This window comes from Pseudorca crassidens, chromosome 9, assembly GCF_039906515.1.
Source record: "Pseudorca crassidens isolate mPseCra1 chromosome 9, mPseCra1.hap1, whole genome shotgun sequence".
NCBI lineage: Eukaryota > Metazoa > Chordata > Mammalia > Artiodactyla > Delphinidae > Pseudorca > Pseudorca crassidens.
In genome coordinates this window covers 16,690,503-16,715,487 of record NC_090304.1, presented here as the reverse complement: position 1 = coordinate 16,715,487, position 24,985 = coordinate 16,690,503, and the positions used below count along the sequence as shown (strand labels likewise).

Below are 24,985 nucleotides of genomic sequence, written 5' to 3'. Positions count from 1 at the left end.
CTTTTTTTTTTTTTTTTTACTGTGTGTAAATTCTGGGATACTGACAAGTCCACAGGGACCACAGTCATGGTATGTGGTTAGGAGTCAGAAAGACTCTGTTTTTTAATATAAAGAGTATGGTATAATAAAAGTCAAGCATAGACATTAAAGAATTTTTAAAAACTCTATTTTTATAGGAAATTTTAAAGAAATACAAATAGTTAAGCCCGCTCCAGTAACCATAAATTATTATGATAATCACTACCTTTTGTGGTATTTTATACCTTACAAAGTTATGAATTGTGTATTAACCTTGTGAAATAGATATTAACCCCATCTTGTAGCTGAGAAAATTGAGACTCAGAGTAGTTAGGTACCTTGCCTCACATCTTCAGTAGGTGACGTATAACTAAAACTCATCCTCAGGCCTTCAGCTTCCGTACACTGTGTGTCATTTGCCTGTGGTTCTCAGAAATAGGGGTTTGACCTATGGGATGCAGCAAAAGCAGTTCTAAGAGGGAAGTTTATAGCAATACAAGCCTACCTCAAGAAACAAGAAAAATCTCAAATAAAGAATCTAACCTTACACCTAAAGGAACTAGAGAAAGAAGAACAAACAAAACCAAAAACTAGTAGAAGGAAAGAAATCATAAAGATCGGAGCAGAAATAAATAAAATAGAAACAAAGAAAACAATAGCAAAGATCAATAAAACTAAAAGCTGGTTCTTTGAGAAGATAAACAAAATTGATAAGCCATTAGCCAGACTCATCAAGAAACAGGGAGAGGACTCAAATCAATAAAATTAGAAAAGAAAAAGGAGAAGTTACAACAGACACCACAGAAATACAAACCATCCTAAGAGACTACTGCTACAAGCAGCTCTATGCCAATAAAATTGACAACCTGGAAGAAATGGAAAAATTCTTAGAAAGATATAACTTTCCAAGACTGAACCAGGAAGAAATAGAAAATATGAAGAGACCAGTCACAAGTAATGAAATTGAAACTGTGATTAAAAATCTTCCAACAAACAAAAGTCCAGGACCAGATGGCTTCACAGGTGAATTCTATCAAACATTTAGAGAAGAGCTAACACCCATCCTTCTCAAACTCTTCCAAAAAATTGCAGAGGAAGGAACACTCCCAAACTCATTCTATGAGGCCACCATCACCCTGATACCAAAACCAGACAAAGATACTACAAAAAAAGAAAATTACAGACCAATATCACTCAACAAAATACTAGCAAACAAAATCCAACAGCACATTAAAAGGATCATACACCATGATCAGGTGGGGTTTACTCCAGGGATGCAAGGATTCTTCAATATATGCAAATCAATCAGTGTGATACACCATATTCACAAATTGAAGAATAAAAACCATATGATCATCTCAATAGATGCAGAAAAGGCTTTAGACAAAATTCAACACCCATTTATGATAAAAACTCTCCAGAAAGTGGGCATAAAGGGAACCTACCTCAAGATAATAAAGGCCATATATGACAAACCCAAAGGCAACATCATTCTCATTGGTGAAAAAGTGAAACCATTTCGTCTAGATCAGGGACAAGACAAGGATGTCCACTCTCGCCACTATTATTCAATATAGTTTTGGAAGTCCTAGCCACGACAATCAGAGAAGAAACAGAAATAAGAGGAATACAAATTGTCACTGTTTGCAGATGACACGATACTATACATAGAGAATCTGAAAGATGCCACCAGAAAACTACTAGAGCTAATAAATGAATTTGGTAAAGTTGCAGGATACAAAATTAATGCACAGAAATCTCTTGCATTCCTATACACTAATGATGAAAAATCTGAAAGATAAATTAAGGAAACACTCCCATTTACCATTGCAACAGAAAGTATAAAATACCTAGGAATAAACCTACTTAGGGAGACAAAAGACCTGTATGCAAAACACTATAAGACACTGATGAAAGAAATTAAAGATGATACAAACAGATGGAGAGATATACCATGTTCTTGGATTGGAAGAATCAACATTGTGAAAATGACTCTACTACCCAAAGCAATCTACAGATTCAGTGCAATCCCTATCAAAATACCACGGGCATTTTTTACAGAACTAGAGGGAGACACAAAAGACCCCGAATAGCCAAAGCAGTCTTGAGGGAGAACACTGGAGTGGGAGGAATCAGACTCCCTGACTTCAGACTATATACTACAAAACTAAAGTAATCAAGACAATATGGTACTGGCACAAAAGCAGAAATATAGATCAATGGAACAGGATAGAAAGCCCAGAGATAAGTCCACGCACCTATGATCAACTAATCTATGACAAAGGAGGCAAGGATATACAGTGGAGAAAAGAGTCTCAATAAGTGGTTCTGGGAAAACTGGACAGCTGCATGTAAAAGAATAAAATTAGAACACTCCCTAACACCATACACAAAAATAAACTCAAAATGGATTAGAGACCTAAATGTAAGACCGGACACTATAAAACTCTTAGAGGTAAACATAGGAAGAACACGCTTTGACATAAATCACAGCAAGATCTTTTTTGATCCACCTCCTAGAGTAATGGAAATAAAAATAAACAAATGGGACCTAATGATACTTAAAAGCTTTTGCAAAGCAAAGGAAACTACAAACAAGAGAAAAAGACAGCTCTCAGAATGGGAGAATATATTTGCAAATGAAGCAACGGACAAAGGATTAATCTCCAAAATATATAAACAGCTCATGCAGCTCAATATTAAAAAAACAAACAACCCAATCAAAAAATGGGCAGAAGATGTAAATAGACATTTCTCCAAAGAAGACGTACAGATGGCCGAGAAACACATGAAGAACTGCTCAGCATCACTAATTATTAGAGAAATAGAAATCAAAACTACAATGAGGTATCACCTCACACCAGTTAGAATGGGCATCAGAAAATCTACAAACAACAAATTCTGGAGAGGGTGTGAAGAAAAGGGAACCCACTTGCACTGTTGGTGGGAATGTAAATTGATACAGCCACTATGTAGAACAGTATGAAGATCCCTTAAAAAACTAAAAATAGATTTACCATATGACACAGGAGTCCCACTACTGGGCATATACCCTGAGAAAACCATAATTCAAAAAGACACATGCACCACATTGTTCATTGCAGCACTATTTTCAATAGCCAGGTCATGGAAGCAACCTGAATGCCCATCGACAGACAAATGGATAAAGAATATGTGGTACATGTATACAATGGAATATTACTCAGCCACAAAAAGGAACGAAATTGGGTCATTTGCAGAGATATGGATGGATCTAGAGACTGTCATACAGAGTGAAGAAGTAAGTCAGAAAGAGAAAAACAAGTATCGTCTCTAATGTATATATGTGGAACCTAGAAAAATGGTACAGATGAACCAGTTTGCAGGGCAGAAATAGAGACACAGATGTAGAGAACAAACGTATAGACACTAAGAGGGGAAATTGGCGGGGGTTGGTGGTGGTGGTGTGATGAAGTGGACGATTGGGATTGACATAAACACACTAATATGTGTAAAATGGATAACTAATAAGAACCTGCTGTATAAAAAAATAAAGTAAAATTTTTTTAAAAAAAAATAGGGGTTTGATAGATGAGAACTTTAGTTTTTAATTTGTAAGGTAATTTTTAAAGAAAACCAGCATCTGCTATTACCATTATTTTATAAAACAACAATTTAATATCAAAAAAGTACAAAGGCAATCTTAGAATAAAGGTCAGTCTTTCTCAAAAATGGACAGTTGGCAACTTTACACCAACAAGTGTGTATCTGGATGGACATAAGTTGTGTGTGTGTATTATAACTTTAGATACATGTTCTTGTTTTGCTTCTCACTTTGCTAAGGATTGGTGAAAATTGTGTAGCTGATTAACATTTTAAAAACCACTGCTTTAATAGCTCATCATATACTCCAGAATTTCTGCCCCAGAAACCTGATCTGTGGAGCGTAGGTTTTGTAGTCAGAGATATTGTTATCATGTCCTGGCTCCGCCACCTACTTAGTTGTTAAATCTTGGGCAAGCTGAGCCTTCCTTACCTCAAAAAAAAAAAAAGCCTCAGAGTGCTCTTGAATATTTAAATGAAAAAACTTAGGGAAACATTTCTACCAGTACAGAGATGGACTAGCACACAGATGGAACTCAGGAAATGTTCATTTCTATCAATGCAAACACAGGTGTGACTCTGCTGCTTCCCGACCTAGAGGCTGCTTGTGAGCTAAAGTCCTCACAAATACATACACACAGTATCTGCTCAATGAACGTCAGTAAAGGGGGCCCTGACATTTTTGCTCAAGAGTTATTACAGGAACAATTCCCTATTTGCTTTTCTAGGTTATTTTCTCCAAATTCTCAGTCTTCTCTTAACTATCCTAACCCAGATAAAAGAAGGAAGAGCACCACTGGTGCAAATGAAAACTCATGATTGTTGTTTTCTTCTCAGAAGTGAATCATTTCCCTGCCTACCTTAGTCTGAGTAATTTAATCTAAGCCTTTTGTGCCTTCTGATTACTGGCTTGAAATTTTATGCCATTGTTTATGCATTAAGTCTTCAGTCCACAGGTTTATACTCTGACTTCAAAGGAGAGATCACTGCCTTTTTTTTAATTGAAGTATAGTTGCTGTACAATGTTATGTGTTACAGGTGTACGATATAGTGATTCTTAAAGGTTATCCTCCATTTATAGTTGTTATAAAATATTGGCCATTCTCCGTGTTGTACAATATATCCTTGTAGCTTATTTTATACTTAATAGTTTGTACCTCTCAATCCCCTACTCCTATATTGCCCCTCCCTCCTTCCCTCTCCCCACTGGTAACCTCTAGTATGTTCTCTATATCTGTAAGTCTGCTTCTTTTTTGTTATATTCACTAGTTTGTTATATTTTTTAGATTCCATATATAACTGATATCATACAATATTTGCCTTTTCTGACTGACTTATTTCACTTAGCATAAAGCTCTCCACGTCTATCCATGTTGCTGCAGAGAAGGCACTAGAACTCCAGGCAGAATTGCCCAAGGTCCTATGGTGGTGGAGTCCTAATTTGAAACCAACTTTGTCTAATTCCATAGTATACTTTCTATTTTGTGAGACAAAGGAACATATCCTTAAAGGTAGAATGTGCCTGCTTGCCTTCAGAAACCACAGTCTAATAGTAAATGGATATTAATCATGTAAGACTTTCTGGAGGAGATGTTTTGAGTCCAAACTTTGAAGGAAGGATTTTGTCTTGCTGGTCATTTCTTTGAAGGTGTGACTTTTACCTCTGTTTATTCTCGATCTATTTCATTTTGGATGTAGCACTTATCTTTTCAGACTCTACTCCCTAAAACTCTTCTTGAAACCTCTCTTCCGAGATTATTAATACTGCTTCTTATCAAACACAGTCACCTTTTTTAATCACCTTCTGAGGGTCCTCTCCCTCTCAGTAGTGTTCCCAGCATAGTCTGGCTTCTGCTTCTCCTCCAGGCATGGGCAGCTCAGGCTCTCCCTGGGTAGCCCATTCCAGTTCTGACCATTCATAAGTCTTTCCTAATATTGAGCTAAAATATGACTTCTCGTTTCTAGTCCTGCCCTCTGAGGCTAACAAAGTCTTGCCTCTCACTAATGTCACATTTCCTTAGATATTTGAAGATGAGTATTGTTCCTGTCTACCCACCCCCCATGTTTTTGTTTCTTTTAGCTAAATGTCTGCACTTTCTTCAATAATTTCTCTTTATTATAGTTTTTAGTCCCTTCAGCATCCTTGAAGTACTCACTCTGGAATTTTTTTTTTAATCTTTCTAGCAAAATATTTTTCAAGTCTGATTGTGTGTGTGTGTGTGTGTGTGTGTGTGTGTGTGTGTGTGTGTGTGTGTGCGCGCGCGCGCGCGCACAGTATATCAGCTACTCTTCCTACTACGGAAACACCCTTGATTTCTTCAGTCCTTCTTCATTTAACATGGTTTTGAGTACTTTCACCAAGTCACTTTTCTATGAATATGGTCCACTTTGAAAATCTCTTAAACTGTGATACCCAGACCATGAATTTCCAGGTGTGTCTAGAATGTTGCAAAGTTATAGTGGACTTCTTTTTTTTTTTTTTTTTTTTTTTTGCGGTACGTGGGCCTCTCACTGTTGTGGCCTCTCCCGTTGCGGAGCACAGGCTCTGGACGCGCAGGCTCAGCGGCCATGGCTCACGGGCCCAGCCGCTCCGCGGCATGTGGGATTTTCCTGGACCGGGGCACGAACCCATGTCCCCTGCATCGGCAGGTGGACTCTCAACCACTGCGCCACCAGGGAAGCCCTGGACTTCTTTTTTTCTTCCTTTTTTTTTCTTTCTTTTTTCTCTCTGATTTTTGTTTGTTTTTTTCTTTTTCTAATCAGAACTACATACGCTTCTCTCCATCTCTCAACACTTCTCCTTGTCCCTGTGATTCTTGCCAGATTACCTCACAGACTCAGCTGTGAGTTTTCCCAGTACCCTGAGATAAGATTCATCAAAGTGAAAAAACGTGAACTCATACAAGCCTCACTGCGAGTGCTCAGTCTCTTCACTTCACAATATTTATTCTCCTTTTTCCAGTTTGAAAATGGTACATGTTGAAGAAGATAAAGAAAAAATAAAGATATGGGTCTCAGTCTCTCTGTTTCCAGTTTTCATCATAGCATCTGCCCCGCAAGCAGCAGTCTAATATTTACTTTTTCTTCCTACTTCAAGTATAACTTAAAATCTTCTGAGATCCCTCTCTAGTCCAGACCTTTCTCCAGACCTGACTTCTGTATTTCCAGCTGCTTATTGGACAATGTCTGGAGATATGTTCCTCCATCCATTCTAGCCTAGACCATAGCTCCATGGGTCGTTATATCCTGAGCCCTCAGCATATTCTTAAGCACATAACAACAGGTGTTTAAATGAATTAATGAATGAATAAGCTTCTGAAATCCCAACACTATCCTATTGTCCTCTACCAGTTCCATCATCTTTGTAAATAATATTATGTTTTCATATTCACAGATGCTAAAATTTCACATAGTAAAAAAATCTTGACATCATCTTTGGATTTATTCTGTTTGCCATTATATCCATATAATTACCAAATTCTATTAATTTTTCTTCATTGAAATTTCTTCATACCTCTTTCCCTCCCCTTCTAAAATCTCCCATTTACCCCCAGCCTGTCACCTTCTCTTTATATAACTCCTATAGAGATTGTTGAAGCACCTTTATAATTGTCCTGTGTTCTGTCTTCCTTCTGTCCTCCACCCCCTAACTCCTAAATCACCAGCTGATTTACTAATCTAACCGTTATAAATATTGTGGCTCTCATCTTGTTATTCTTTGCTTAACATACTAGAGGCTCCCTTTACAATGAATCTTCTTCCTGACTTTCCCAGATACTCTCAGTGTCACCCACCTTCCCCAAATATCTTATTTGCTGATATACTCTGTATATGTTTTTTGTTCTAGTTAATTTAAAATTAGTAGTGCCTTCACATATACCTTCCTTATGCCTGTATCTATATGGGTGTATATGGGTATGTGAGTATATACATACCTGCTTTTTTAGTTTCATCACTCGGGGAGTGCCCTCCCTGAACCTCTATTCTGTCTGAATCCTGCCTCAGGTAGTCTACTCTCCTGTAAGAAGCATTTTGTGACCACATTCAATTGTGTTTTTCCTTTAGAGAAAAAAAATTAATGTAATTGTTCTCTCATTGTTTAATGTATTGATGTATAGTTTTGTGTCTCCAGCTTGATTATCTTTAATTCCTTGGGACCAGATTCCTGTTGCTCCCAGCATGGAGATGGGCATGTAATAGGGTCTCAATAAATAAAGACTGGTTTATGTTTTCTCACTCGTAGCACATTTATGATCTCCCCATTCCTCACCTTTATTTGGTGGTGTTCTCTAAGAATTGCTATCACCCCGACCCCAGCAGCCTTGGAAAAGGCCGAATGGCTGCCAGCGCAGCAGACTGCAGCAAGTTCCATAGTCTCTCAGTTGAATGCTGATTTTCATCAATGAAAGGCCCCTTCTCTAAGAACTTTTTGGTAATGATATCTATTACCATATGGTAAGGGCACGGGGAAGTATCAACCTTTGGGACCTCTCTGCAACTAAAAAACATGAATGCTTTCTAGATAGTAGTAGTTACTGAATGGAAATAAGGCTTCCACACACAGCATCCCTATGCAGCTCTAACTATACACTGGGGAATTAGTTACCTGCTGTCTACCTTTGACCAAAAGCCACTTTTCTTTAAACCCGTATTCTTGGCTATGGCCAAATCTATCAAAAATCCTCTTCTGTCTCAGGACCAGGTGCAAGGAACCCCATGGCCATAGGAGAAAGAAGGAGAAGAAGCTAAAATAACATGAGGAGTACTTAGAGAGAGCTCAGTTGCCAGGCAATTCTAATTAAGTTCCTGTTTGGGATCCCTACAGCAATCCTTTTCAGCTGCTTTCCGGGATTAGCTACTGAGACGTTTGTAAGTCACGTAGTATGCCAGACACTATGCTGAAAACATGGTGCCTGGCTTTCTGTTTGCTTACCTTTCATCTGGGTTGACAGTGCTTTAACAGATGACACTTTTTAGAGTTTAAAACGTCTTGAATTTCCAGCAGGACAGGGCAGAAAGAGGAACAGCAGATCCTCAAGGATCTCACAAAGCAAAGTATTCCTGAGTTCCCATTAATTGATTCTACAGCTATTTGTGCCTGCTGTGTGCCAGGTGCAATGTTGGACATTTGGAATATAGTAGCAAACAAGATAGAAACTAAAAATAAAAACTCTTTGTCCAGCCTACTTATACTACTGGCCACATAATTTTGGCAAGTAATCAACCATTTTTATCTAAATACCCTAAAGAAAAAGACTTTACACACCCCTATTTTACTTTATTCTTGTTTCAGAACATTAATGACAATGTTAAGCAATAGAATCTAGCAGATTGGCTCAGAAAACCTAAAAGAAACTTACTTGAAAGGGCAGCAGTACATTTTGTAGTCACCTGTTAACAAACGGAAGAGCCCTATAGCTTTTTCAAGAATGACAAGAGATTTCTTGCAGGACTCTCAGCCTGGCAATGACCTTCCCACATTCTGGAATAGAAAGTGGGATAGGAGATAAGAGATGCCACCAGAGAGCTAAGGGTGATGCTGCAGACCTTCTGTGACAGGGGCTCAAAGCTTTGTTTTTAGCCATGGTAATCAGCCATCTTTCTTACCCCAAGCCTCCTCAGAAACTAAAACTATGCATTTCTAAAATGGGTTACTCACTATGGCTATAGGTCTGGTGATATGGTTATGAGATTCCTGACGTTGGCCTTATTAATGCCATGTTCTACATCACTGAACGAGCCAGAATTACCAACTGAAGATTATTGGGATAACGTAGACTGGCATTTTGTGAACAGTCAACCCCAAGCTCTCAGGTTGTCCAGTGGGTACATATTACAGAAGGAGGCATTCCATTTTGTTGTTTGTTTTTATACCCTGTACACTTCCAAAAAGGATTGAAGATAACTTTCACAGAACACACAATATAAGATTGAGCCATTAATTCAAAATAGCAAAAGTTAAATAGTAAAGAATTTTTTTAAGAAAGGAAGGCATTCTATTAAGAAACTTAGACTAATTTTGCCTTAAGCTTTCTAGGTAAGCATAGAGAGGAGCTTGTAAGGTTGTGTAACCTGCAGTGTATAATAATGGAAACATATTGACTTCTCAAGAGAGAATTTTTACTAGGCCATTGCACTGAGAAACATCCATGAGAGTCTTTATATAAGAAGCATGAGCAATGTAATAAATATCTTGATAACCATTTTAGAAAAAAATTACACTAGTATATTGCTATTTCTTATATTAGCCATTAGTGAAAATGGGAGCCTTCATGTGGAATTAGGATAATTTTCCACTAAACAAATCATTGTTCAGTTGAGGCAGACTGTATGGTCTGAACAGCTATGATATTTCATATGCTATTTGAATAAACTTGAAGAATCCTATATATATATTAAGTAAATAATATTTCATAATAAACTTCATCTTTGCCATCTCTGTCTCATGTCTAGAGCAAGTTGGGTTTTTTCCCAAAAAAATACACATATAAAATAACCATCTTCAGGACTTCCCTGGTGGCGCATTGGTTAAGAATCTGCCTGCCAACGCAGGGGACACGGGTGCGAGCCCTGGTCCGGGAAGACCCCACATGCTGCGGAGCAGCTAAGCCCATGCGCCACAACTACTGAGCCTGCACTCTAGAGCCCACGAGCCACAACTACTGAGCCCATGTGCCACAACTACTGAAGGCCGCACACCTAGAGCCTGTGCTCTGCAACAAGGGAAGCCACCTCAACGAGAAGCCCGCGCACCACAACGAAGAGTAGCCCCCGGTCGCTGCAACTAGAGAAAGCCTGCGTGTAGCAATGAAGACCCAACACAGCCCAAATAAATAAATAAATAAATTTATTTTAAAAATAATTTTTTAAAAAATGGCCATCTTCGTGCTCACTAGTGACATAATCTATGACCTCCTGCCATCTAGCTGCTGCCATTGTGCTCAGCCAGGCTTTTTACAAAAGCTAGATGACAAAGATGATATTATATTATGAATTTTGAGGATGTTGAATGGTATTTTTATGAAGATGGACTATAGAAGTGCCTCTGAACAGAGCCAGAACTTCTCTCAGAAAGCATGCTTGGAGTCCCTCAAGTACTTGAATGATTGTAATTTTTAATAACATGCTGGCACTTGAATTGCAGGTACAGTGGTTGAGGAAAGCAATGGTTCTGATGAGATGGAGAATTCAGATGAAACAAAAATGTCAGAAGAGATTTTAGCTTTGGTGGATGAATTTCAACAGGCATGGCCTCTGGAAGGCTTTGGGGGAGCACTAGAGATGAAAGGACGGCGTCTGGACTTACAGGGGATACGAGTACTGAAGAAAGGTCCCCAGGATGGAGTGGCCAGAAGCTCTTGCTATGGAGACTGCAGAAGTGAAGATGATGAAGCAACAGAGTGGGTAAGTGTTTGCTAACTCAATTCTTATCAAACTGTAGCCCAGGTCTTTGGGGGTATGGGAGGTGCTTCTAGTTTGCAAAGTGTAAGGGTTCTATTGGGTGAGTGGCTCTACTTTACTCCACGTTCCAGTCAGCCTTCACATGGGAATTGTACTGCCAGAAGCATTTCATGTTACTTAGGTATCGCTGGCTCTTCCAGGAGGCAAAGGAAGTGGGATGGGTGTGAAACCACACTCAAAGCCTGCAGACTTGGGAACAGTCCAGTTCAGACATCTTACTTTTCAGTTTCCTCTATACCCTTCAAGGCTAGGTTATTTTATTTATTTCACTAAACATTTTTCATCTAGATCTTTAAGAATTAAACTGAAGGAAAGAACTTAACCCTAGCACAAGGCTGATTATTCTTAAAGCCACCAATACCCACAGCCATGGACAGAAGTGATAACTGGTCTCATTTGTCCCTAACATGTTTTCATTTCCCAGATCACATTCCAAGTCAAACGTGTAAAGAAACCCAAAGGAGATCATAAGAAAACTCCTGGGAAAAAGGTAGAATTGAATCAGGCAGAAAATGTACATCGTAACCAAGCAAACCTGGAGATCACTGGCCCAAAGGTGGCATCTCCTGGGCCACAAGGTAAATTTGAATATTTAATATGCCAGTTTCTTCTTTCAGATTTCACTGTTTCAGTTCTCACAAAGGGTGTGTTTGCAGCTTGAAGTAAATCAGATGTGAACGTAATTGAACCAAGTGAGCAAGAAATCAGTCATCGATATAAAAAGTTTTGTTTGACATATACTTGATTTTTTTTTTACCATTGGCCATTTGACTTACAGTCTTACCATCTTGAACTTAAATATCCTATTAATTCCTAACAGTCTAGTTTAATATGTAAAACTGTAAGTTTGAGACAGACTCCCTGGCTTCACACACCAGTTTTGCCATTTAGTTCTCTGTGCCTCATTTTCCTTATCTATAAAATGGCGATAATTGCATCTGTCTTATAGGGTGGTTGTGAGTATTATATGAGTTTATACATGTAAAGTGCTTTAAATGAACTGGGCACATAGGACTCGGTAAGTATTAACTATTTAGTAACATTTTGTTTGTCAGATGTCTCTTTAAGTATTGGATAAATGCTTTGGAACTACTCCCCAGGAAAAAAAAATGCATTTACATCAAAATTTGGCATGTACTTTCAGGGTTCATAGTTGTCCCGAAGTCTATCTTTGGACTCCAGGTTCCGGGCCATTGCCATGAGTCCAGTTGACTTTCTTTTCCAACAATGAAATAATGGTGATAGAATTCCTTTTTTTAAAAGAAGTCTCCTTTTTTAAAAGGATATTTTCACTGTTTAGACTTCAAAAATTCAAGGTAAGTTCATGAAAATGTGTCTTATTTAAGTTGTATTTACCAAAGCTGAAAGCAAAGGACACATAATAAAATGTAAAGAATGAGGTCAGGGCTTCCCTGGTGGCGCAGTGGTTGAGAATCTGCCTGCTAATGCAGGGGACACGGGTTCGAGCCCTGGTCTGGGAGGATCCCACATGCCGTGGAGCAACTAGGCCCGTGAGCCACAACTACTGAGCCTGCATGTCTGGAGCCTGTGCTCCACAACAAGAGAGGCCCACGCACTGCGATGAAGAGTGGCCCCCGCTTGCCACAACTAGAGAAAGCCCTCGCACAGAAACGAAGACCCAACACAGCAAAAATAAATAAATTAATTTAAAAAAAAAAAAAAAAGAATGAGGTCAACTTGGCTAAATCCCAGAATGATCTGTGATTTGAGAAATGTACTAAGGACACCAAAAAGGATACTTTGTCATGACTAGAGTTGAAAGTATGAAGTAGCTTTACTGTTTAAGAAAAAGAGCATGTGCTAACATGTTATGGAAAGAAAGCAACACTTCCTCTAGTAGGTCTGTCTGCAGTAGCAAGGAAGAAGATATTCAAACTATAAAACATGATTATAGCAATGAAACTTTCAATGGATTAAGTAGTAAATGTAATAAAAACATAAAAGAGGAAAATTCAAATGGATATTTATATACTTTTAAGGTGAAAAAGGACTTTTTAAAGCAGAGAGAAAAAGAAAAATAAAATAATTCTGGCATCAGAAAACACTACAAAATAGAAAGACAAAGGATTGAAACAGTATTTTTGCAGAATGTTTATATATATTTACAGAATATATGGTAAGCAAAGGATATCAACATCATTTAAAGAACACCTACAAATTGATAGAAAAAAATACAGCATTTCAATAAAATATGTACAAAGTACATAGGCAATTCACCACATACACACTCACACATACACACACACACACACACACACACACACAGCCACTAAACGTGATAAAATGTTCAGCCTCGCTAGCAGTCAAGGAAGTGCAAACATAAAATGTGATCCGCCAGTTTTTCTTGTCAAATTATTTGTGTAATACACAGTGAGAGTTAATAAAGTGAATTTTGGGATAGTTTGACTAGATGTATCAGAAAATTTTTAAAAATGCCAACAGTTCTACTTCTAGTAATTTACCCTAAATAAATTATCTTACAAGTGTGAAAGATAGAAGTACAGAGATTGATCATCATGCTGCTTATCATAATAAAAATTTGAAAAATGCCTAAATGATGATAGTTGCCTAAGTAAATGACAGCATGTTCTTGCCATGTACTGTGCAGCCAAGATGTTTATAATTTAGTAGGTGAACAAACGCAGCTTATAGACTAGCATATAGAGAGAATACTTCAATTTTTGTAAAATAGTAAATATACTATATTTTGACTACTTTTTTTTCCACATTTCAGTATCTCTGAAATTGAGATCTTACAATTGATAGTATCTTAACTAATAATTGGCAACATTTTTCTTTCTTAAATCATGTAAAATAATGTGTACCTTACAGTTGATGACATCTTAGATTTGATGAAATATGCTAAAATAAACAAGCACATAGAAACGAGTGTAGGAGAGAACACACTAAAATGTCATAAATTATCATCTCTGGGTGCTCATAGGGCTGCAGGTGATTTTCTGTTTTCTTCTACATTCTTTTCCGTTTTCTAAATGTTTTGTAATAAGCCTATATTACTTTAACAAACAAAAACTAAAAATTTCTTGTAAAAGTGAAAATTAAAGCTCAGGGTAGTTGAGATGACAGGAGAGCACTTAGACAATTTTAAATGGATTCAAGGAGGTGGGCCTGGGTAGGGCACTGAATATACTTGCAAATGAGATCATGGAACTAAAGTGTCACTGTCACTAAAGTGAAAAGTTCTAAAGCAAGAGAAGACTGGAGAGGTTCAGTATCCCAATTTTCCAATAAGTATGGATTCTGTCCACTACCAAATGATAAGGAGTTTGTGATAAATTCTGACAAAGTTCTAAAGCAAATTATTAAACCAGTACTTTGTGAGCCCATGGGGGAAGAGTAGGGATCATTAAGGGCCATTGTAGATTTTCTAAGAATTAATAAAATTAATAATGCCTAACTAATTTCATTTCCTACTTTGGTGAGGGCTAGTAGACTGGAAGGCCAGGAAAGTGTCATAGACATAATGTAACTAGATTAAAGCAAAGCATTTAACAGAGTGTCTTATGATATCCTTGTGAACAAGGTGGAGAGTGGTGTGCTCAAAGGCTCCCCAGTGCCTGCAGCATAAAGGCCAAACTTTCTAGTGTGGTGCATAAGACTGTTTACAGCCCAGCCTTTCTCTCCCCTTCAGTACCATTCTCTGAACCAACCCTGCTCTTGTTTTACCTCCTTGTCTTTGCACATGCTGTTCCCTCTGCCTGGAATGCCCTTCTGCCACCTCAGCGGTGCTAAAATGTCACTCATCTTTACACTTCAAATTCCAATGCCATCTCTTCCTTGGTACCTTCAGGCAGCATTAGTTGCTGTCTCCTCTATGCAGCTGTTCTGTACCTTCACTCTAGCACTTAACCCTATTGTGTTCTAATAATTTGTTTGTTTACCTTCCTCAGTAGACTGTGAGCTCAAGGGCAGGGCCTTTTATTATTCCTCTCTGTATCCCTAGTGTCTTAACACAGTTCCCAGTCTCTTATAACAGATGCTCAATAAACATTTTTCAAGTGAATTTCTTAAACATAAAAGAAAAATAATCCTTATTGTGAAACCTATGGTTCAACTCTTTAACTTATTCATTTAAACAGGGTTCATTTGAAACTCTTCCAAACTGTTTTTTTCTATTCTGTTCTAAAGCCCTGCCTGTGTCTTAAACAGTTTTCTATCATTGGTAAATTCCTACAGTATAAAAAGAGCTATACAGAACCAAAGTTCTCCTTCCTGTCCATTCCAGTCGAATTTCTTCAGAAGAATCCTTCCTAGATAGGACTTAATTCTGCTCTTTTCTTGGGGACTTGATTTAAGTAAAGGGCCTACACCCAAAAGGTAGTACCTTTGAAGGGTACCATAAACAGAGCTTTCAAAGCCCAGTAAAGCCTTAAATAGCATGATTGGGAATGTGCACGTTAGAGTCAAACAGACCTGGATCTGAATCCCATTTCTGCCACCTAGTAGGCAGGTGACCCTGGGCAAGTCAATTGATTTCTCTGAGCCTCTGTTTTCTCATCTGAGAAATGAGGATTAAAATCTGCCTCATGAGGATACAGATATAAAGCCCTTAGCACAGGACCTGAACACATGGTAAGTACTCTGGAAATAAATGATAACCTTTCATTATCATCATTATTCTCTAACCTACTGCTTTTCTTTACAGCAGGGGCTCTCTACCAGGAGTGACGTCGCCCTCCCAGGGAGCATTTGACAGTATCTGGAGGCATTTTTGGTTGTCCTATGTCAGGGAGGGTGCTGCTGACATCTGTTGGGTAGAGGCCAGGGATGCTGCCAAACTTCCTCCAGTGCACAGGACAGCTCTCACAGTGTCAGTAGTACCAGCTTAAGAAACCCTGCTTTAGAGATATATGTTTCTCGTGACTTAAGAGTTGTCTCTATAAAATCAAAATGTATTGATTTTGAATAGAAAGCAATAGAAAGGTAAAAATTAAGGTTGGTAAAATGTTAACATTGAACAGTATTTTGACCCTTATCTCAGTCTGAAATCCATAAAGGGCACATTTATTTTTACTTCATCATCTGTCTTTGAAAACAAGGCTTTACTCAAAGATGATTGTTATTCCCATAGCTGTGAATGACAAGATTTTAGTTAGTTCTCTAGGTGGTAGAAATTCTAGACTAGAAGAATGACTGGCACCTCCAATACACCAATCTGGATGAAGTAATCACCAGGGCATAAGACACTATACGTTCTGTTCCTTTGCAGTCGTGTCGATTGATGACATACTTTCCTTCCAGGAAAAAAGCGTGACTACCAGAGTCTGGGATGGCCCAGCCCGGACGAGTGCCTCAAACTCCGCTGGGTAGAGCTGACGGCCATCGTGAGTACCTGGCTTGCAGTTTCTTCAAAAAACATTGAGTGAGTATCTTAAACCTCTCCCTCCTTCATGGCATTTGTGACCAGTGACCCCACTGGGCCCCAGCTGACCTCATGGCTGCCCTTCTTTGTCAACAGCTACTAGAAGAGTCGTCCTCTCTAGGGTTGGTGGTTCAGAGGATACCACAGTTGGACTCAGCCCATTGTACTGAAACAGTTGATGTGCCCCCTTCTCAGTGCCTTCACCCATACTTTCTAAGCTATCTAGAAGTCACGGCTAACTTACTTAGTTTGAATTAAAGACTGGATCTCTCTCAATCAAAGCACAAAACCTCCCTGACATGGTGTGCTTACAACGGGAGCCAGAGCAAATCCAGATTTACAAGCACCTCCCGGGACCCAGGCGAGCAAGGTTGCCTCTCTTGTAGCTGCTTTTTCCTGCCTGGATGCTCAGTCTCTTTTCTTGGCCCCTTTTCTACCTTTTAAGCATTGGAGTTCCCCAAGATTTACCACTAAGCCTTCTTATTTTACAATCACTCCTAGTCAGACTGCTCTACTCCCAGAACTTTTGAATATTTTTCAAAACCACCTGCTTTTCTTCATCCCCATTGCGGCCTCCTTAAACCAGAGTACCGTCATCTCCGCTTAGATTCATTCAGTGGCCTCCTAGCTGGTCCTTTTGGTTTATTCATTCTTGCATCTCTTCAGTCCATGCTGTCCACAGTACTCAGCGTTATTCCTCAAATATAAGTCAAATAATTCTTAAAATACTCTAGTAACATAAATATCGCTGTTCACAGTGGCCCACAGAGCCCTTCATGATTTGCTCCCTGCATGTCTTTCCGTCTTCAGCTCTGCCCTCCCCGCTCCCTCCCTTCACATGTAGTATCTCCTTTGCCTGTGTTCTCAGCACCTTCTCCCTTCCTGGTTAATTCATACTTCTCCTTCTGGTCTCCACTTAAACCTCTTCTGCAGGAAGTCCTTCATTAACCACCTTCTTCCTCCATCAGCATGGAGGAAATATATACCCTCCTGTAGTAAACTGACATTGCACTGTGTTTTTATCTTTTACAATTCATCACACCTGTAATAACCGACTATCACAAGACTATGAGCATCATAACTGTGGGAACTGGGTATGTTTTGTTAATTATTATAACCCTGATATCTGACGTGTAATAGGCTGTGAATAAATAATGAATGAATGAATGTTTGCATAATATGTGTTAAACTTTTTAAGTAGCTATAACAAAATTTGGCAGTGCCAATTTGCCACATCAGTATATATGATAGGGTATAACATTTAGCCTGTCTATAGCAGGAAAATGACCCCTTTGGAACCATGAAGGGAAGTACTTATATCTTATACATAGATACAGTGAATAGCTGGATCTGTATAACATTTACTGTCTAAACTTTAGCTAACTTTTTCTGTGGGGACAAGTGTACTTGTGCATAGAGGGAAAGTAAAAGATAAGAACCACCTGTGGGTATTTATCACTATCTGTACCCTGGAAGAAGAAGTCCTAGAAGAAAACCCACCTGGTTTAAAACCTCCCCGGTGAGAAAAAGTGGCCAAGCAGCAGTAAGGAAATCAGACATCACGGTGCATAGAAAGGAGGCAGCTTGAGGAGACTGAGAAAATACTGAGTTCAAGACTCAGATCCCAACACTGCTGCTTTGACCCGGGGTACGATGTCTATTCATACATTCAACAGATGGTCATTACCAGGCACTGGAGTCCTTGTGCCTGTAAAATGAGAGATCAGGCTAAATAACTTCTGAAGTCTCATCCATTGTGAGATTCTGTGGTTCCAGACACTTCTAAGCATATGTTGAAGTTATGGTCAGCTGATTATTAATACTCTTTCTCCCCACCCACTCAATTTTTCCACGGCTAAGGTGGTCCTCTCCATTTTTCAGCATCACAGAGCACATAGACTTTGCCACCCCAATACAGCAGCCAGCTATGGAACCTGTTTGCAATGGCAATCTCCCCACGAGCATGCACACCCTGGACCACTTGCAGGGGGTTTCCAACCGAGCCAGCCTCCATTACACGGGCGAGAGCCAGTTAACAGAGGTGAGTGCTCGGCGTTATTCAGCCTCTCTGTGGTTTTTAGTCCCACAGTCATGATGCAACTGATAGCAGAAAGCACAAGCAGCCAGGCCGTATTTTTTTGCCTGTTTTCAGATGGCTGTCATCTAGGTGGCTTAGGCAAAGCCTGATTTCTTTCAGGCCCTGTGACTGAGCTTATGCTTTTTTTTATGAGCAGGAAATTTTAATTCTGATTTATTCCTTGAGGTGGGTAGCATTCTGCTTGCCATCAGACAGAGACTCTTCGTGAGAAATATTTGGGGCAGTTAATCCTCCTATTGACATTCTTAAGAAGGAAGGGAAAGAGGACAGACCCAGCATATACATAGAAGAATAATTGGAAAACATGCCACAGCAGAGGCATGTTAAATAAGTAGAGGATTTGTTAACTAAGTTTTGGTATAGATGTGAGATAGTGTACAATAAGAGCCATTAAGAAAGATGTAGTAGAAATATATGTATTGGCATGAAGAAACTTTTAGAATATATTATGTGAAAATGTAGGTAATAGTTTACAGTGTGATCCCATGGTATACAGTCTGTGAGAGAAATAATATATGTGTATATAGGAAAATATCTGAAAGATACATAAGAGATATCAACAGTGGTTGTGTCTGGGTGACAGGATTACAAGTGCTTTTTATTTTACTTACTCTATATTCTGTAATACTGTAATGAATGTGTTTTACATGTCCATAATTTTTGTTAAGTGAGAGAAGGCTGAGGGGATGGTAAAATGGCCTTCAGTGTATCTTCCACAAAATGCTTTACCAACAGGACCACAGCAGGTACCCCAGAGAAGCAGTCTGCACCTGTGGTACAGTGCCCAACTCAGCATCAGCAGTGTCACCAGACCTCCCCTCATTTTCATTCCTCTAATCTACCATCTTTCTCCCCATACCAGGTATTGCAAAATCTTGGCAAAGACCAATATCCACAACAGTCACTTGAACAAATTGGCACCCGAATTGCCAAAGTTTTGGAAAAGGTAAGTCACTCTGTAGGAAAGCTCTAAACTATTGCCCACTTTCTAACTTTTCCCGATTATTTGCCACTCTGTGGCTCTGACCTGTTCTGTTAGTTACTTAATACTTGGTACCGAAGGGATGACATGGAATGTTTCAATCACTTTTCCATTACTTTTTCCATCAGTTGGTTAGTATTCTTTTTTGCTGCTTTGTTGACCTTCTGTGCTTAAACTTTACATGGTCAGTTTTCTCTTTTATAGTCCAGCGTGGATATATTCAGGTGATGCCACTGTGAACTATGGAATCTAGGTATGGGAAATAAGTCAGGTGTTCCTTTTTTGGTGATAAAGAATATTTGGTATTTTGGATGGTGGGTGGGAATCACATCTTGAAATATCTTTTTTTCTTTGAAATCATGAAAAATATTTGCAAAACTATATTTTCATACAGCCTACAGAAAATATAATTAAGAGTCTCTAAGACTTCATCTGCCTCTGTGTGATATTTGTATAAAGAGGAAGTTTTTAAATTTTAATTTAATTATTTTATGGTTAAGAATCTCTCCACTTTATTATTATAATGATATTGAAGAGGTAACATAAAATAGTGATTAAAAGGGTCGACTCCACTTCTAGTAGGTAGGGATAGGATAATCGCATCAGTTTAAAAGAGAGGAAGTGGAAGGCACTCAGCAATCACTATTCCATGAGAATTCTGAAATTCATCTGGCCATATGTCACCGGTTCCCCCAATTCCAGGGTAGGATATATTCCTTTTTAATTAATTAATTAATTTATTTATTTATTGCTGCATTGGGTCTTCGTTGCTGTGAGAGGTTTTCTCTAGTTGCGGCAAGCGGGGGCTACTCTTCATTGCAGTGCGCGGGCTTCTCATTGCGGTGGCTTCTCTTGTTGCAGAGCACGGGCTCTAGGCATGCAGGCTTCAGTAGTTGTGACTCGCGGGCTCTAGAGCGCAGACTCAGTAGTTATGGCACACGGGCTTAGTAGCTCCGCGGCATGTGGGATCTTCCCAGACCGGGGCTCTAACCTGTGTCCCCTGCATTGGCAGGCAGATTCTTAACCACTGCGCCACCAGGGAAGCCCAAGGATATATTCCTTGAATAGGGCCTGTTTTGGTTCCCTGGGGTTGGTTTCCTAATCTGTTTCTCAGCTTTCAGCTCTTCTCTCTGAGCTGTCTTTCCTTTTCCTTAGGAGTGTCCTGTATTTGTAGCTGAATAGCTTACTCAGCTTGCTGCCTGTCTCTATCCTTGGCACAACTTCTTGGAAAAACTTTGTGGACTTTCAAATTATAAGCCATCCCATCAGACAAAAGCCACACCCACAGATCTCTTCAAGAAGGCCCCTGTCTCCTTTGAACATGAGTCCAGGGCAATACCTTTAAGATTCTTAGACACCTTTGGTCTAACGGAGAGTCTCTGAGGCTTAAATCTAGACTCAGATCTTTCTGAGGTGGTAGTAACAAAGTGTCTTACTGCCGTGCTTTTGATTTGATCTTAATCCTGAGGCCATAGTTTTACTGGTAGCACCTGGATTTGACTTTTTGTCGAAACCTTGTGCTGACTAGAGAAGCTGGCAATTGAGAAAGTTTCATTTTCTAACCCTGCAAGTCCCAGGTTGGAAGCATTTTCTCTAAATTTTGCTTGAAAACTGCATAGTTCCTTGTTTAGGTCTCCTCTCTCTTTTAATACCTAAAAAAATTATAGGTGATTTTTAAAAAACCATTTGTCACTTTTAGCGCTCTTCCTAGAGGTCTTCCTGGCCAGATCCACAGCTTTGTTAGGTATTTTCCTATATTCCAAGATACAGCCGCACTATTTGTTTTGCCAATAGATTATAATGCCGCTTCTCCAGGGTCCAGTAGCAGTATCCCCAGTGCTCTTCCAACCTTCATTAATGGTCTCGTTGCTGCTCCTTCGTCAAGTGTCCTCAACCCGTTCCCCAGACTTATGTCACATGCTTTAAGTTTCTGTTGCGGCCACACTCCATTCTTGATGCCAAATACTATTTCCAGTTATCTTTTTGCCTAATAAATCATGCCAGGATTTACTGGCTTAAAACAAAACTATTATTTGCTCAAGATTCTACAACCTGAGCTGGACTATCTTCTGATCTGACTTGGAATCATTCATGCAACTATAGACATGGGGAGACCTAAGTGGGGCTGGTCACCAAAGAAGGCTGGAGCAATTGGAATAGCTGGGACACAGTTGGATATCGTCTCTCTCCAAGTAGTCTCTCTAGCAGAGAAGCTGGACCTTTTTACATGGTGGCTCAGGGCTCCAAGAGGGTGAAAGCAGAAGCTTAGAGTCCATGCACAGAGGTGGAACAGCACCACTTTCACCCCTTCTATCTGTCAAAGCAAAGTCCCAGGGCAGGGGAAGTATCCTCCGCCTGCTGGCAGTGCAAAGACTATGGCCTATCTTTTATCTACCGCAGTGCCTTTAAAAGGAGCAACAATAAAACTGACAGCTTCTCAGTGGAAATGATGGAAACTAGAAGCCAATGTAATGACATCTTTAAAGTACTAAAGAAGAAAACTGCAAGCCTAAAATTCTATACCAGCAAAAATACTGTTCAAAAATTAAGGTGAAGTAAAGATGTGTTTAAACCAATAAAATTCAGAGACTTAGGCATCAGTAGGCCTGCACTGAAATAAAAATTAAAGGGAGTTCTTCAGAAAAACGATCCCAGATAGAAATATGGACATGCCAGAGGGAAAGAAGAACACTGGAAAGAAAATATAAATGAAGAGTAATTGTACAAAATGATAACTGTACTGCCCTGAGGAGCTTCACCTTTATATATAACTAAAATTCATGGTAACAGTAACATAAATGATGGGAGGGAAATAAATGTAGTTTAAAAGTTCTAAGGTTTAATTGGTATCAGCCAAGTAGTAAAAGAAATAATTTGCATTGGACTGTAATGAGTAAGAATGTATGTTTTAAGCTCTAGGCTAACTACTAAAAATGGTTTTACAATATAATTCAGTGGAAAGAAAATGGAGTAATGTGAAACATTTGATTAATCCAAAGAAAATCGAGAAAGGTAGAGTCACATAAAAATAGAACACAAATAGTAAAATAGTAAATAAAGTATATCAGTAGTTAACTACAAAAAAGATTTATAATTTAAGCATTTTGTATAGAATGGATTTTTTTAATCCAACTATATGCTGCTTATAAGAGAAATTCTTCAAATATTAGGATACAGAAGGGTTGAAAGTACAAAGATGGAAAATAATATACCATGCAAACAATAAAAAAGGCAGATATGGCTACACTCTTTTTTAAAAAAAAAACAACTTTGAAGCAAGAAACATTATGAGAGTTAGAAGGGCTAAAATGAAAAAGATTGATGATACAGATGTTCAAGATGATATGGAGAAACCAGAACTCTGATACATTGCTGGTGAGAGTATAAAATGGTACAGTCATTTTGGAAGACAGTCTGGTAGTCTATTAAAAAGTTAAGCATATATGACCCAGTAATTTTACTGCTAGGTATTTATCAAAGAGACATGAAAACTATGTCCACAAAATACTTGTTAAAAAATGTTCACAGTAGGGGCTTCCCTGGTGGCGCAGTGGTTGAGAGTCCGCCTGCCAATGCAGGGGACGCGGGTTCGTACCCTGATCCGGGAAGATCCCACATGCCACGGAGCGGCTGGGCCCGTGAGCCATGGCTGCTGAGCCTGCGCGTCCAGAGCCTGTGCTCTGCAATGGGAGAGGCCACAGCAGTGAGAGGCCCGTGTACCGCAAAAAAAAAAAAAAGTTCACAGCAGATTTATTCGTAACATCCAAAAATCTGGAAACAGTAAGATGCCCATCAGTAGAAGAAGGGATAAACAGTGTTATATTTATACACTGGATACTATTCTGCAAGAAGGACCCTATATCCATATTGATGAATCTCAAAAATATTATTGCTAATAAAAGTCGTTGGACACAAAAAAAGTGTATAGTGTATGATCTCAACTATATGAAATTCTAGAACAGGCAAAACTAACCTATGGTGATAGAAATCAGAACAGTGATTGCTTTGTGGGGGGAAGCGGTTGACTGGGAAGCAACTTGAAAGGACTTTCTGGAGTGTTGGAAGTTTTCTGTGTCTTTAAGCAGTAGTCAAAATGGAATGTTATACCTAAGGTCTGAGCGTTTCTCTGTATTTAAATTATACCTTGATTTTTTTAAAATGAAGTTTAGATAACGGTTTTAGACCACAAGAAACTGAAAGATATATGTTATCAACAGACTTGCATTAAAAAATCACTAAAGGGATTTTTTCAGGCAGAAGGAAAACTATGCCAGGTAGAAACTCAGAAATACAAGAAAGAGTGAAGAGCAACAGAAAGAGAAAATATTAGAGTATATGTAAATGAGTATGACAGTACAAAATAATAAGTAGTGTCTTCTGAGGTTACAGGTCATGACAAAAGCAACACAAAAGGCAGAAAGGAATTGCACTGATCACTGTAGATGGTCTCAGGTCCAGTTAGACATTTCACACTCATGTAATTGGCCTCACTTAGAGTGGGCTTCACCCAGAAGGATAAGGGGCTAGGACACCACAGCAGCATCAGTCATATACCTCCAGAATGAGCACTCACTTAGGCCAGGGACCATTCTCTGCCCACCCTTCTTTCCTGCCAAGTGACTGTTCACATGCTTGGGAACAAATCAAATGATTAAGTGTGGGAACTACCCTGGCTTAGATGCTCCAAGTTCCATATGAGAACCAGTATCTTTTATAATAGCCACATGGGCATAGAGTGCTAGAAAGGGACACGGCTAGCTACAAGAACCATGGCACTTAGAGGCTCCAAGCTTCCTACCTGGTGTTTATAGTTTTTTCCCAGTCTTATCAGTCCAGATACAGTTTACCAACCAAGGCCATTTTTACTGTAAGTTGTCTTGCCTAGTGACAGCTAACATTCCCCCTTTATTAGGTCTTCAGGGAAATAGGGCTAGAAGGTAATCCAACATCAGTTTCCATTGTGGGCTCACAGACTGACCTCCATGACCTTGAGTTATTAACTTTAGTACAGTAGTTCTCAGACTTTAGGGTACACCACAGTCACCTGGAGGACTTGTTAAAACAGATTGCTAGGCTTCTATGACAGGACTTACTGATTTAGTAGGTCTAGGGCCGGGCTTGAGAATTTGCATTTCTAGTAAGTTCACAGCTGATACTGAGTGATGCTGCTGATCTGAGGACCACACTTAGAAAATGGCAGTGATAACAAAGCAGAAGCAGCCCTTCCCATTTACCTTTCAGAAAACAAGGATCTCCATATCCTCTCTGCTCCAACTTTTAAAATGCTCAGTCGTTATCCTTTATTATTTCTTGAAGAGCCCATCTGTAGTTGTCTCTTTAGGGAGTTTTTAGTTTGCATTACCATAATTATCACTAAGTGTCAGCAGATGACATTGGTCAGACTCCATTTCAGGGTTAAATCATTATGCACTACCAGAAC

The 24,985-nt window shown here is 39.1% G+C and overlaps 1 protein-coding gene and 1 long non-coding RNA gene across 3 annotated transcripts in view; both read left to right on the top strand.

The window, feature by feature from the left end:
- The window catches only part of TTC17 (tetratricopeptide repeat domain 17), a 155,215-nt gene that overhangs the window by 96,867 nt on the left and 33,363 nt on the right, over window positions 1–24,985 (top strand). For both annotated transcript variants that reach the window (XM_067749343.1, XM_067749342.1), the window contains 5 exons: window positions 10,745–11,004; window positions 11,486–11,639; window positions 16,345–16,465; window positions 18,347–18,506; window positions 19,426–19,509. In XM_067749343.1, coding sequence (XP_067605444.1) covers window positions 10,745–11,004; window positions 11,486–11,639; window positions 16,345–16,465; window positions 18,347–18,506; window positions 19,426–19,509 — 779 coding nt within the window. The remainder of the gene's footprint in view (window positions 1–10,744; window positions 11,005–11,485; window positions 11,640–16,344; window positions 16,466–18,346; window positions 18,507–19,425; window positions 19,510–24,985) is intronic.
- On the top strand, window positions 1,949–7,836 carry LOC137230274 (uncharacterized). Its single transcript, XR_010946071.1, has 2 exons — window positions 1,949–5,837; window positions 5,876–7,836. It is a non-coding gene; the product is annotated as an uncharacterized lncRNA (long non-coding RNA).